This window comes from Anser cygnoides, chromosome 5, assembly GCF_040182565.1.
Source record: "Anser cygnoides isolate HZ-2024a breed goose chromosome 5, Taihu_goose_T2T_genome, whole genome shotgun sequence".
NCBI lineage: Eukaryota > Metazoa > Chordata > Aves > Anseriformes > Anatidae > Anser > Anser cygnoides.
In genome coordinates, this window is record NC_089877.1 from 32,681,129 (window position 1) to 32,696,335 (window position 15,207).

At 40.2% G+C, this 15,207-nt stretch overlaps 1 protein-coding gene across 2 annotated transcripts in view; it reads left to right on the forward strand.

Moving 5' to 3' along the window:
• Positions 1 to 13,650, forward strand: part of SPTBN5 (spectrin beta, non-erythrocytic 5) — a 102,563-nt gene extending 88,913 nt beyond the window's left edge. For both annotated transcript variants that reach the window (XM_048064958.2, XM_048064957.2), the window contains 14 exons: positions 197 to 401; positions 1,143 to 1,337; positions 2,416 to 2,571; positions 3,147 to 3,364; positions 4,614 to 4,803; positions 5,307 to 5,483; positions 6,366 to 6,470; positions 7,798 to 8,415; positions 9,614 to 9,685; positions 11,069 to 11,155; positions 11,541 to 11,632; positions 11,829 to 11,914; positions 12,418 to 12,553; positions 13,330 to 13,650. In XM_048064958.2, the coding sequence (XP_047920915.1) occupies positions 197 to 401; positions 1,143 to 1,337; positions 2,416 to 2,571; positions 3,147 to 3,364; positions 4,614 to 4,803; positions 5,307 to 5,483; positions 6,366 to 6,470; positions 7,798 to 8,415; positions 9,614 to 9,685; positions 11,069 to 11,155; positions 11,541 to 11,632; positions 11,829 to 11,914; positions 12,418 to 12,553; positions 13,330 to 13,483 (2,491 nt within the window). In that variant the 3' untranslated portion in view covers positions 13,484 to 13,650. The remainder of the gene's footprint in view (positions 1 to 196; positions 402 to 1,142; positions 1,338 to 2,415; positions 2,572 to 3,146; positions 3,365 to 4,613; positions 4,804 to 5,306; positions 5,484 to 6,365; positions 6,471 to 7,797; positions 8,416 to 9,613; positions 9,686 to 11,068; positions 11,156 to 11,540; positions 11,633 to 11,828; positions 11,915 to 12,417; positions 12,554 to 13,329) is intronic.
• The last annotated feature ends 1,557 nt before the right edge of the window (positions 13,651 to 15,207 follow it).

Consider the following 15,207-nt stretch of genomic DNA (forward strand, 5'->3'; position numbering starts at 1 on the left):
AAAAGAGCAGCAATTCATGTGAGATATTTTAATTTCCTTAACTAGTTGGTTTTCATGTGTTGGTGTAACTCACTCCATGACAGTATCTGATCTCTTCTGTATTTTGAAAGTATTGCAAATCCAACCTATCAGAAAAGACAGTGTTCAAAAAGAGCAGTAAAACAAAGACATACCTTCTGATTCTTGTTTTTTGCAGTCCAGCCATACTTTCAAAGCTCCAGAGGATCCTAGCAGACTATCAGTCTCTCCTACAGAAGGCTGAGACCCAGAGAAAATGCCTGCAAGAACAATTCCAGCTGTATCAGTTTGAAAGAGAATTCCAGCTGGTGGATGCCTGGCTTTCCAGTAAACAGACTATAGCAGAGTCCGATGACTATGGGCAGGATTTAGATGGTGTTGAGGTAAAAGAAAGTAAAAGGTGTTGTATGCGTTGTGTGGCAAAGCAGGAATATATTTGCTAAAATTGTTGTGTAGCTACTGAACATGAAACATGTTACAGTGACAAAAACTAAGCAAACCAGTGTTCTCTGCAGTAAGAACTCAGACTGGTTTGTGTCTGCTTATGAAGGGTGGTAACATCCTCCAATGGAAAAAATAGGTGCATCAGAAAGTTGGCTTTTTCGTGGGATAAGGGGCAGATGGCACACTTCACTTCTGGCCCTGTTTTAAATTTGTCAGGGCCTAATAATTTGGCCATAGCTTGCAACAATTTCAGTGGAAAATCCTGGGATGGAGCATTCACACCTCTAGTTCCTGATTTCAAGGATGAATTTCTCCTCAGGGCACATGGTACAGAGGGATATACTTTATAGTGTCCTCTCCTGAGTTCACTGAATTAATGCTTTCAACAGCTGTTTCATATGTGGACAGGCTAAAGAGATTGTTTCCTAGCTTTTTGATTTGGGGAACATCTGTCAGGATGAGGGTGATTTTTCTCTGCCACATAAGATGTTAAACGATCAAGACAAATGGTGCTTTCTTCTGACTCCAAATCATCTGGGTTTATCAAGTGATTTGCACTTACAGTCTGCAATGCATAGCGTTTGTGTTACACAGTACAAAGAAAGTGATTTCTTCTGCCTCTTTAACAGAGGTAGGAAGAAATTCTTGTATCTAAATCTTTGTCCCCATTTATCCTATAGGTGCTGGAGAAGAAGTTTAAAGATTTTGTAAATGAGGTGAAACCTCTGGGACATTCCAAAGTTCTCTCCTTAAATGATTTAGCATCTAAATTAGAGAAGGATGGCCACAGCAAGACAGACATCATACAGAAGAGAACAAAGCAAATCAATGAGATGTGGGAGAAACTATGCCATGCCATCCAGACAAGGACAGAGGTAGGAAATGCATGAAAAGCTGGGGCATTGATTTCCCTCCATTTTCACATGTCCTTCTTCTGTTTCCATTGCCAATGTTGAAACACAAGGGTAAGAGTAATGGGTGTATCCTGTTTGCTTCCTTCTTGATCCATTTCCATTTATAGCCACTGCTTACCCTACTGTTCCTGGCAAGGCTTATACATGAAAGATACTTATCAGCCTAGAGACATTCCGTTTTCCCAAATTCACTACTAGCTCCAGTTTCCTTAAAAACTAAGGCAGCCTAGTGGTTTACCACCACTTACAGGAAGCTAGCTCTGGCACTCATTGGACTCTTTTTTTTTTTTTGAACTACTTCAGCTCATTAAATGAGAGGAAAACTGCCAATATATTTTTTCTGGGTTAGTGAATTAAAGTCAAAGAATGGAAATGGGAGAGAAGGTGATGGAGAACCCAGAGCCAAAACCCTTACCTTTTGGCAGCAGATAGCTGTTAAATCAGCTCACTCCATCTTGTGAAACTGCAGTCACAGATGTATGTAGAAAAGCAGAAATTGAATTCAACATTTTAATTTGGTTCAAGGAGAACATAAATGTCAGATGTCTTCAAGTCTTTCCACTACTGTTATGTACCTATTTCAAATATGAAATAGTTCATGCCCACTATTGTCTGCTATCAGCAGTTAATGCATGACAATTGTTAATATAAAGTTTAAATTTAAAATAGTTTTAGAATAAATCTCATTTCAGAAAAACTAATTTTCACCCAACTCTCCTTATTTCACTGGAGTGTGGGTCTCTATTTAAATCCAGTTTTCTAGGACACTTTCTATAGTTGAGAAAGGTACCTTTTAGAGGGCAATTCGTGTTCTCTGTCTTGGTCATTCATCTTACATGGGGATAAATTGCTCTTTGGATACCTCTGTTTCTTTTCACTGACACAGAGAACTTGGGGAAATTATATGACTTAACGGGAAGGTGTTTCACTCCTGCTCCTGCTCAGTCTGTACTGCATTAGGGCATGATATCAGGGTTGCCTATTCTTGCACTGCAGACATGATATATTTTATTGCAATTAAAGTTTTTCTTCATTTCAGCATCTAAGAGCAGCCCAGCAAGTTCACCAGTATGATCACGATGTAGATGAAGTAAAAGGCTGGATGCAGGAGAAGGAGGCAGTGGTGGACATAGATGATTATGGATATGATCTTCCAGGTGTACAAACACTTCTCAGCCAGCTTGAGGGAGTCGAGGTAAGGGGATGTGTTATGAAGCAGTAGAAGAAAAGTGTAAATAAATTACAAGAAATGAAACAAAAAGAAAAGAGAAGAAAAGAAAAAAAAAGGAAAACCAGGAGATTGATGCCTGATTTGAAATCTTCTCATCTATCTTGTTGGCAAGCCAGCAAAAGATAAATTTATTCCATCTTGAAGTATTCTTTTTGCTTCAAAGAAGGGGCCCTTTTCCTCCTGTTTTTACCATTGTGATGTTACTACTTTTGCTTCTCAGGATAAGCTTCTTTCTTAAAGCATATTCCAAATTGTTATCATAATTGCAAAGGTGTCATTTGAACTGCAAGAAGACACTTCAGCTCCACACTTAACAAAATAAGCAGTGTGTCTGTCACATCTAAAGTAGCTTTTTTTGATGTTTGATGAGGAATGTTGAAAGGTACTAGGAGGATACTGAGAGGAAAAATCTGGATGAAGGCATGCTTCCAGCCTCTCTGTTGCCAGTGGATAGAAAAGATAGGCACTATCCTGAAAATCTGCTTTTGATAGATGTAATTAGGGACTTGGTCTTACAATTCATTCTTTCTCTGTTCCAGAGAGATCTAGGAGCCATCATGAAAGAGCTGGAACGGATTCGGGGAGAGGCTTGGCACCTCAGCCGAACGTACCCTCAACTCAAGGAAAACATTATGGAGAGACTCACAGAAGTGGATGAGTGCTGGGAAAACCTGGACAAGAAGTTTCTGGAGAGAAAGGCAAGACTGAGCCAGGCAGAACAAGTCCAGCTGTACTTCAGTGACTGCAGGGAGCTGATGTATGTGTTGGCTCTTTGAGTTTGGCTGTGGGCCTTATTTCTGGTCTTTCTTTTGTGGGATTTTCTAAATTACACCTTTTGGTTATTTGATTCCTGTCCCAGGTGTTCTACAGCTTGCTTGCAAATTTCTTGGAATAATAATACATAGCATCTTCTCAACAGCACTTCACGGAATTCACCACACATCAGAGGTGACTGTGCCACTCCACTTCAGCACAGTGTGTGTGACAAACCCACATCTGTAGTACGTTTCTTAGACAGTCTTGGAGAATTCAGTTGCTCTGCATAGTTTTAATTCCAATTAAAGAAACACTTTTGATTTTGTAGGACTATGGGGGAGTCTGCTAGATATTCAAGTAGTTTATACACCTGTAGAGACACCAGTGAGCACTTTTCTTAGAGTCAAAGCAACTACATTAAAGGTAACCTTCTAAAACAGGTTAGCACTTGCTCAGATGCTGGAATTGTTTTGTACACATTTATTTAACCTTATTGCCCGTACATGTATACTCTCCTGCCCATTCTCGTGAGGTGTCAGTTTTTTTGCAAGAATTCATTTGCTGGGAAATTCCATGATCTTTTTTTTTTTTTAATCTGGATTAGAATGAAACACCAAATGTTAAAAGCATCTACAAAAAGTACCTTTAAAAAAAATGAGTTAAATGTCTCGCTGTGTTTAAATTCAAAGGCAGTGAACTATTGACCATTTACTGTGATAAGGGATGGATCCAGCGCTTAGGTAAATCAAGATGCATTTATTTATGCTAGTTGAAGCTCATCTCCAAGAGCAGAAATTTTTCCTTAAAAAAATACCTATCAATATGCTTCTTTGCATGAGTACTCTGTATGCATATGAAGTACTTTCATGCATGGCAATAAGGATACATGGGCATCCGAAAGTCTCTGTCCCTGTACCACGTATAGAAGTACTGTGAATGTGTACAGCCTAGGCATCTGCAGTTGCAGGAGTTCCTTCTAAGCGTTTGAATGTTCAGCACTCCAGTATGTATAGATGCTGCAGCTGCCTGTGTAACAGGCTATGTATTGAAACAGTACTGGAATTATTATAAAAGGTTATAAAAATCCATAAATGTGTGAGCAAACCTACATCAATACATTTACATATTCATGTCTTTCTTAAGCAAATAAGTCTGTGTATTTGTGTCCAGAGTCATGGGATGTGTGCACTCCTGAGTATCCAACAGACTCATATTTCTTCCATTTCTACCCTTTTGAATCTGTTTTGTAGGGCTTGGGCCAATGAGATGCATGCATTAGTAATATCTGAGGAACTAGCAAATGATGTCCTGGGAGCTGAACTGCTTATCAAGCGTCATGAGGAATACAAGCGTGAGATAGAGAAGCAGTGGCTAAAATATGAAGAAATGCAGCGGGCAGGAGATGACCTGATGAAGAATGGACATTTCATGTCTGTGGAGGTGTGTTGATGAGTTAAATGTTTTACAAATGAGAGTGAACAAAGAAGGCATATTAAATAGGCAGGATTTGCAGCTTTGTTTTGGAAAAAAAAAAAAAAACTAAGTGGGACAATCATATGCATTTCTCTTACAAACGTTGTGGACTTCATGTGATATGTGGAAAAGTAAAGCACCTTATAAAATTCTTCCTCGTTCCTCCAAAAACTGATTTTGAAGCTAACCATAAAACAATAATCACTGACTATGTGGGGGGAGTAGGGAGGTATTGCTATTCCACAGAAAAGATAAGCCACATAAATAAGATTTTAGTGTCTAGCTACGCAAAAACTAGGATAAAATACATCATAATGCCATCAACTGTAGCGTGGAGTGAGGTCTCTGAGTACAAAGTTATCTAGAGGTTATCTTCTGAATCACAAGGACAGATTACACGCTAGTTGACTGTCAAACAAAAGTCTGATTGGATCCTTTGCCTCCTGGAATTTCCAATGTTATTTTTCTAGATTGAAGAAAAACTGCTAGAGCTGTCAGAGCTGATGAAGAAGGTAAAGGAGAGCTGGAACATGAGGAAAGAGTTGTATGAAGAAAACTGGGAGATTCAATTGCTTCGCAGAGAGCTAGAACAAGCAGAAGCATGGCTGACTGCCAAGGAGAGCTTTCTTTCAGATCCTAGCTATGGGGTGAGTAAGGACAGCACAACGCTACTGAAATGGACCTACAGACTGTTTGGAGCATGTGTTATCTCAGGTCTGAAATTAATCATAATTAAACAGTAATGCAGCCTTGAGATTACGGGGGACAGGAGCTTGGTCCTTTTACAGAAGTGAGCCTTGGACAGATGCTGCAGTTTACATGGTGGTAGGCTTAAGGAGGTGGTGGCTTCCAGGGACTGGTAGAAGACTGAGGAGAATTCCATCCCATTTCTTCACATAATAAGAGATCTTGCAGATGGTTCCTCCTTCTCTGTTGTGGTGTGAGAATCTGCTTTGAAAGGAAATAGTGTGGTTTTTTTTCCCCCAACCTCCTGTAGAATGTTTTGCACAGACGGCTTGACGGTTAGCTTGTAAGTTTCTATTCTGTAGAATATATAGAATTCTACAGACCAGCATCCATATGTTTTCTTTTTTTTCTATTTCTATTGATTATCTTATGATGGTTTTGAAGATAGGAAAACACTGTCATAAAATCAGATATCGGAACACAAGGACAGAGCAAGGCAGAGTTTTAAGGCACATGTTGTTGTTAGGGTAGGAATAAGCTGTGTGTCTAGTTCAAGCTGGAATCTAAGTACTTAATCTGCATGTAAACATGGCTTCAATGGAAAAAGAAGAGGGCTGCTTTTTGAATTCTTTTTTTCATGTACAGCAGACTGCAAGCTACAAGCCTTTTTTTTGTGTAAATTATGATTTTTCACACACTATCAGGACTTCAGATGTTCAATTGAAATAATTTTAGAATTATCATTTGGCTAAATGGAATGGGTAAATCTGAAAATCTCAGGTTTAATCTTTCTGATGGACTTGATTTTGAACTTCTGTATCTGTTGATTTTTCTCCACTCAGGATTCTGTGTCTGAAGTAGAGGAACTATTGAAGAAACACCATGATTTTGAGAAGATGCTTGCAGCTCAGGAGGAGAAATTTGCTCAGCTCAGCAGGAAAACTAAGGTGAGAAGTCGAAGGCTGATGAGCTGTATATGAGACAGGATGATCTGGGTCCTTAGATGTTAGAATCACAGAATGGCTTGGGTTAGAAGAGACGTTAAAGATCATCTAGTTCTATCCCCCTTGCTGTGGGCAGGGACACCTTCCACAAGACCAGGTTGCTCAACGTGCCTTCCAACCTGGAAGGGGCATCCACAACCTCTCTGGGCAGCCTGTTCCAGTGCCTCACCATCCAGAATTTCCTCCTAACATCAAACCTAAATCTCGCCTCTTTTAGTTTAAAACTGTGCCCCCTTGTACTATCACTGTCTGCCCATACAAGAAGTTGTTCTGCACCTTTCTTTATAACCCCCTTTAATTACCGAAAGGCCAGAATAAAGTCTCCCCAGAGCCTTTGCTTCTTCAGGCTGAATATCCTCAACTGTCTCAGCCTTTCTGTCTAGGATAGGTGCTCCAGCCCTCTGATCATCCTCATGGCCCTCCTTAGGGCCACAGCTCCACACCTTTCTTGTGCTGGAGGCCCCAGACATGGATGCAGTACTCCAGGTGGTGACTGGAGTCATGTTTCTGACATGACAGTGACAGCATGTTTCTGTATGAAAAATAGGGTTTCTCACACAACAAAGATGGAGATTTTGATTCACTCAGAATTTCAGTAGAGAGCTGCAATCACCTGGCAGTGGTGGAGGAAAACTAAGGGCTGAAAATAAAAGGAGACAGAGGCAAAGACAGGCCTTTTTCCTTCTGGCATTAGAGTTCTACAATGGATTGTGTTAGGTAACAAAAATATTCAGTCAACATTCCAGATTCTATCTCAGTGGATTTTTAAATCATTTTCCTGAAATAACCAGCAAAGCACAGCTTTCATGTTTGGCATTAGGCTAAAAATGTGCTTAGCTGAGTCTGCCTTTTGCTCAGTACTTTTGCAGATTGGCTGAATGGTCTGCCTCTCTAAAATCTTCCATGAGAATACCCCTGGATACTTGTTGCTTCTACAGTAAGTTTAAAGCAGTGGCACAGAAGAGAGTCACGATTTCTCTAGATGTTATTAAAGTCATAACCTCTAGACAACTTAGCAAGGACAGGGATTCTCTGGTTTTGAGATTAACTACCATAAGCATTCACAGTTTAGGGAACAAAATAATGCTCAGGGCATAGCAATTAAATTCAGTTCTCATGCTAAGAATGCCAATTGACAGTCCTTAAAATTTAGTGCCGGGAGAGAGTGTATTTGAAAACTATTCTTGCTTAAAATAAAAGCTTCTTAGGTAAGTACCCATGAGTGCACTTATACAGGTAATTTCAAAAATGGAATACTTGTGTCCTACAGAGGGAGATGAATCTTCTGAAACAAACGGATACAGAAGAGAGTGAGCAGAAAGATAAAAGCAAAATTGTACGGGTTCCCTCTCTGAAGAGGAAATCATCTGACAAAAAGAATCCACCACCAAAAGTGATAGAGATAAGGAGCACAAAGCAACTGCAACCTGTGCCCTTACCAGTCCAGTCCTGGAGGGCTCCACTTGAAACTATTTTTTCCCCAGTTGAAAAGCCTCCAGGGGCATTCCAACAATTCACTGCTGGGGGAGTCCCTGATGTGCTGAGCAGCAACAAAACAGAAGTGAAACCTGAGAGGAGACTCAGTGAGATTATCACTCCACCTACACCAAAGATGGTGGTCCCACAAGCTACATCTTGGGAAAGTTACAGTTCTTTAACCTCTCCTTTATCTCCTACTCGCATAAGCCAGCAACGCAGCAGTAGTCTGTCAGAATCGTATGCCACAGGCCTTTTGTCACCTCAAGAAAAGAGTGCTAAAGGCTCCTCCTTCTCCAGCCTGCAAACAAAATTAGTGGCAACGCCACCTAAACCTGACCAAACGTCACTAGACAAATCACCAAACTTACTGCTGTCTAGGTCCTCCTGGGAGACAGAGACTGCATCTTCGGTAAGTCCTAGTGATTCTTGACTGCTAACCTGTGCTAGTTAAAGAAATACAGAAAGTTCTGCAAGGAAGTCACAAAACGCACTATATAGTGAGCATTTCAGTGGATTCACTCATGGATCCAAACATAAAGAGACATTTTATGTGCCATTGCAGTCAGTACTCTTTCCAAAAATATAGTTGACTTAAGCAGATACATACAGCTTAAAAGCATTTTTAATTTGCTCAGCTTTATAGCCTAGGACCTGACATCTGTAATGGTTTCTGGTTTTCTTCCCCAAATTAGAGGACACTTAGCAGAACACTTAAAAAGAGGCAGGAGATGCTGCATCACAAAGAGGCAAAACTGCTGGTTTACCCCTGACGTCTTGCCTCTCCATGTGGTGCTTAGTGTCCACTGAGTTTAGAAGTCAGAGAAAGGTAGAACTTAGTGGCATCCTTGCGAAAAGCTGATCACCTAGAGCAAGTCTAGAACCAGTAGCTCCTATTTGTTTGCTCATCCAGGCAGGAAATGCACTGTTAGCTCATAGACAAGTAAAAATTTCCCTTTAAAAAAATGTGTTTGTCACATACCTGAGTGTACCAGTACAACACTATGCATTGGGATAGCTCAGCATTATTGCAGGGGTATAATGAATACTTTGGCAATTTAAGTTGTAAATTGTGTTTAATAATATACAAATAATATTCAAAGGTAAGAAAATTTACTTTTCTGTAATGGCTTTTTTTAAATCATGCTATCACAGTCAAACCCTTGAATGGCTCTTGATCACATAACATTTGGATGGCAAATAGAGCAGTTGTATTGTAATAATGTCGTATCTGTCCCTTGTAAACAATATGAAAATACCCTTTATTCTGAATAACAACAATGCTAATTTACACCTCCAAATGGAATAGTGTTCAAGGTAAGTGAGTGATTGGATTTCAAGAGGAACCTTTAATTAATACACTGTGATAGACTAAATTCCATATGCAGAGTAAATTGTTTAAGAGGGATATGAATTCTCTTCATTTAGGTACTAAGTCAGAGATGCGACTGCAAACTAGAGAGGATTTCTAGCGAGGCCACAAACATTAAGGCTAGAGGCATTAGAGTTCAGTTTCTCAGTGTGGAATTTACCTAGAAAGAGCTTCAAAAATTGTTAACATGTTTAAGGGCTTTTTAAATGTTTAACAGCAATGTTCTTGTGTGTCTCAGGTTTCTACAAGTCTCCAGCACATGGAGGGATTCCTAGAAAAGAGAGACCAGCTTCTTCCAGGAAGACAACAGGTAGAAACAATGCCCTCACTCTGGGTTAATTCACCTTTGCTTGAGTTACAGTCCAGATCTGATCAGACTTCTTCAGGATAAACCCATGCTGAAGAGGAGAGCAGGACTGCAGGTTTAATTCAGTTACTACTCAAGAAGTGTTCACTTCAGCAGTGGACTGATCAGTGACTTCAGCAGTACCTGACAAAGTCCTTAACAGAAAGAGAGAATGAATTTTTTGCCTGTCATAGGAATCATACAGAACAGGGTCTGTCTACACGTGATGGATTTATAAACCAGAACTTTGGCTGTACAAACATGTTAATTATGTCCCCCTTCAACAAGTTCCAAGACCCTTGGCAAAGGAAGGTTTGTTGGCAAAGGAAGTCCCCACTCCCATGCTTTCAGTGGTTGAAACTTCTAACTGTACTAGAAGAGAATTAAGGCTCACCTTTGGAAGACATGCTTTGTTTAACCCAGGGTTGAGTGAGACTGAAATCTGAATTCTTATCCTGGAGTAAAAATACCAGGTCAGTAAGAAAATGGTCATAACAGGACAGGAATTCTAATATTCAACACCAGCCTATAGACATCTGAATGTTTGCTGAAGTATAATATGTAAGCGGGTTGTCTTGGATTGTTTGTCCCGTAGAATATTTCCTAGGAAGCCTTAAACTTGAAAGGCCTTTTTGAAAAATTGAAGGTGGTATGGATTACATCATCTGGAAGAGAAATTTTGTTATTCTGACCCTTTGGATGCACTGAATTTAGTCTGCTGTGATACTGAACTTCCATCTTATCTAAAAACTATGACATATCTTCCTCAGCATGTTTTCTTTCATTTCCTCTGAATCACCAAATTATTCAACTTGATTTACTGGCAAAACAAACTAAGAATATACATGAGTAATAGATCTTTAATCCCAAAAGGTCTCAAGACACTAGACCGATGTGACACTGGTACACAGGTGGGGTAGGAAATAGTTGCTTTTGCACAGTGTTCAGTAGCATTCCACAGGGGATAGTTTAGGAGATGAAGAAAAATTTGGCAACCATGTCAGAGTGAAACCACACACTTACCAAAACTAGACAGTGGCCAGAAATAGAAACAGCTTTGATAGCACTTCCTCTAAGTTATTGCTGGCCACAGCATGGTGTAGAGCATGCTTGCACCATGTTACATCATTTGTTCAGTCCTGACTCACAAAGAGCCCCTTACTGAATCACTCACATCAGAAACTACAACAGACTTCATTTTTCTAGGAGATAATCGTGACTAAGAGAGCTTCTGTGATCATAATCTGGGCACCTCCTGGCCTACTGTGAAAGTTTCACACAAAAGATTTCACTACTGCAATTCAATATATAGCTAATCATTGGGTTTTATCATTTTTATTCTTGTAGCCAGGCTCAAGGTCTTGGAAATCCTTCTATGCAAAACTTGATGGACTAAAGCTTGATTTCTATAATGATGAAGAAGAAGCATCTAAGGTAATTTATTTTTTTGAATCTTTCTAATAAAGTGTGCATTACATTTGCTCCATTTTGAGACTAGGGGTAACCGGTTCTCTTTAAAATGTCGGTTGGGTCAAATCCTACAATTGTTCAATGGATATCAACAACAAGACTGAATAATAAGCTTTCAGAAGTTTTCAAAAATTCTTTCAATGAAGTATCTCATTCAAGTATCTGCCTTCAAGATATAAAGCAATAGTCCATTGTTCCTCTGTGGTTCTTCCTATTCAGCAAGCCTGACCATGAAGTTAGAAGCAGGAAAAGATAGTAGGGTCTGTAGTCAGCATGCGAGTTGGTATAGAGTTGAATCATAGGAGAAAAGACACAGAACATATTTTGTTATGATTTCATCCTCCTTCAGAATATATCAGCGCTCCAGTCCCTCAGCATTGCTGGTGCCAAATGTGAGAGGCTGACGAATTACATCAGGAAAGAGAACACCTTCATGTTACGGTAAGTCTTATGGAGATGTGCACCAATAAAAATCTACACAGCTATCCTGTCTGGTTACATCTGCCTACAGTCACCTAACACTGTATGTTGCTAGAAGACATCAATGCTGCATCTTACAATGCTTGCCTCAGTCACAAGGACAGAAGGTAAAAGGCAGGACTAACTGGAACATCCCTTCTCCTATCCTTTTTTACAGGCTGAGAGATGGGGCAGAGTATTACATTGCAGCACCTTCTCAGATGCTGATGGAAAACTGGCTGCAGTCACTACAGAATAATATAGGTATGTTCTCATTGTCCTCAAGATTGAACCATGTTTTTAGCAAGTGATTCTGAGAGAAAGAGAATGAGAAGGTGTCCTTAATGTGGGGCATTTTGAGCCTTACGTTTTGCCTCTGTTAGACAGCAGGACACAAGTCAACTGCCACCTTGCGATGCAATGACTTGGTGGATGACTTGGAGAATGCCCAGGGTGTCTTGCAAAGCAGCCTGTCAGCTGTACTGCAGCCAGCGTCAGGTTATTCCCGGAGCGGGGTATTGCCCAACACCTCCATTCATCCTTTAAACAAAGGATGCTTTGGATCTTGATCAACAGCTTTTCCTCTGAAGCTAGCTCTTTTTCTGGACACCTCACTAGGCAATGGCATAGTGTAAAGGAAGCCAGGTCACCACAATTGGAATGGTTTTTGGAGATAACTGGTATGGACCCAGAAATAGTTATGGACCCAAAACTCTGCCTCTAACACTACTTTGAAATGTTTTTATCTCTGTTATTTGACTGTGTAGGACACAGAAACAGACCAGACTCCACAGTGATGGTAAGGCCTTTTGCTCCAAGCACAGAGACCTCCCAGACAAGACTGTGGAACCTTCCAGACAGAGACTCTGCTGAAAGCCTAATCAGCAAAAGTGCACTCCTGAGGTAGGGGCTCTGTGCTGAAAGGCTGAACAGACATCATCGCTGTTTGTACTTAGGTAGCCCATAGAGGAGAGAGTACCCCGTGTTCAAAAAGTCATGCTCCTCTGTCATTAACCCAGTAGAATAAAGTGTTCTTGAGTATGACCCTGCCTCAATTCATTTTTGTCATTTATGATGTGCTACAGCCAGTTTTCAAAACTGGGCTTCAGTAAAGTCAGCTGTATCCTGTCTGTGATTGACAACTTAAAATTGGGAAACCCAGAGGAATTTTTTTTATCACTTACTGAAGGCACCAAAGTTACTGAAATGGAGTGTCTGATCTGAAGATTACATTACATATATGCTCCGTGGAGAGAAACTTGTTCCAATAGATGAGGGAATCAGAGCAAGAACCTGAAAGAGGTGCCGTGGTTTTCTCCTCTGAATATTCTCTCCAGCAGGGTCTGAAAGAAACCCAGACTCCTACATTAAGGAACCAAATCAGTTGCCTAAAGTTACACTGTTTGAATACTTTCCTCAGAGGCCTTTTTGAGAATCCAAACACAGGCACTGAAAACACAGTAACAGCCAAATTAGGAAATTTGGCCTGTGGTATAAATCAGTTTCTGTTGCATTTGGAGTCGGTAAAAATCTTCCAGGTTATAATATGAAACCCAGGTCCCTCTGCCAGGTTGATTTTGGCTGCTGAGATAAGTGCCTAACAAGTTCTTAAGATATTCACAGAGACTGAAACTCATACAGATTGTCCCTGATTTTCTGGTGATATTTGTTGTTCATAGGAGAACGCCTTCTTTCAAAATCAAACGGGAAAAAGAGTCTGCAGAATTTTTCAGAGATTTGAAGGAAGATGGAACTGCTGCGACACAAGCCTCCACAACCACCCTGAGCCTAGAACAAAGTGGTAATAAAACAAAGCAGCCTCCAACTTTATGAGAACCTGGAAGAGAAAAATGACATTTGCCTCAATGAATACCAAACCCTTCACCATTATATCGTAACTTCTGGAAATGTATTCATAAGTTTTAATTTAATCACTACACTTGGAACTTACTTTAATTATGTATTAAATCTGGTCAAGCCATTAAACATAATTAAACACAGCCGCATCTGGTATACTTTTGTGGATACGACAACTCTGTCACTTACCATGTCACCTAAGTGAAACCTTCTCCAAGCTACCTAACGGAAAAGCAGAGGGAGGTTTAAGTCAGACAGCTCACACAAAGTGACTCTGCAAGAAGGCAATGCTGTGCATGAACAGCAGCCACCTGCAGGTAGCTTTGGAGATACCAATGGAAAAGATTTAAGCTGTTTTTATGGTCTGTACATCACAGAAGCTGAAGTCTTAAAGGGAATGCTTTTTTATATAATTCTTACAGTGTTTCGTAGTCTCCACAATCTTTCATTTTCCAGTACCAACCATAACTATTCCCTAAATATTTTTAATATTTAGGGAATTAAATTATTAGAAAATAATTCTGTAGTTACTCATCAAACTAAAATCATGCATGAACAATTAGCCTTTCCTTATGAAAGGAGAGGAAAAGGGGGGATAGCAAGGAGGAAGTCTAGAGCCCCCAACCACTGCTCTCAAAAAAGACGAAAAACAACGTTAATTTTACATTTACCACTGGGAAGCTGGATTGAGTAGGAAGTGTATAAGGTAGTCTTTTGGGGAAATGTGGGTGAAGGACAAAATTGTGCTATAGTACATTATCTGTATGAAGTCTTACCTTGTTCTCATTACATTATTGGCCTTTTTTACTCTTCTTAAATTCTTGCAAGTGAACAGTATGTCAGATGTACGCAAATTACCAAATGTTTATCCCTACTGTGCATGCAGTTAAGTCCCAGCATAGCACAGCTGCAGCAGTAGTGTCATAAAGTCAGGTGACCACATCAGCAAGTCTGTTCTTTTTAGCAAGTAGTATAATGCTTTGGAAAGACGCTGCTCCTTGGACTAAAAGAAGTGTCAGTGGGACGGGACCTCTGGAGGTCCGTAGTGCAATGTCTTAGTCAATGCTGATCAATGTGAACACTAGATCAGGTCAGGGGCACATTCTGCACCTGTTTTGCACTTCTCTTCGTTCAACTACATGAGATTTCTGTTGGTCCAGCCCTCAAGTTTTCTGAAAGTCCTTCTGGATTGAAGATCTGCCATTTGTCACATTCACCACTCCCTGGGTCTTTTAATATTGTCCACAAGTGTACTGAGGATGTGCACTTACATTGTGCCCATCACTGATGAATTTGTAGAACGTTAGTCAGTATTGGCCCCAGGCTACTCCATTTGTAATCATCAAACGTCTAGAAGTTGAGCTATTAATTGTTGACACTGTAGAAGGCAGCTCAGCCACTTTTCAACCCACCTAACAGTCTGTTCATCACAAGATCTCCATCATCACAAGAACTCCAAGGTTTCCAAATGAGAATGCTCAAAGAGACAGGGGAAAAGCCTTACTAAAAGTTGAATATATTACACCTAGCTCTCCCCTTAGGAAAGCTGCTCTGAGTGTGTCCAATTGCCTTCTTCTCTTCCATGTCCTTGGAATGAAGTCCAGGAGGACTTGCTGCATCTTACCAGGGGCTGTGGTGAGGGTGATTGAGGGTGACTGGCATCATCATAAATAAATAAATAGATATGAAGTACTTCAGCA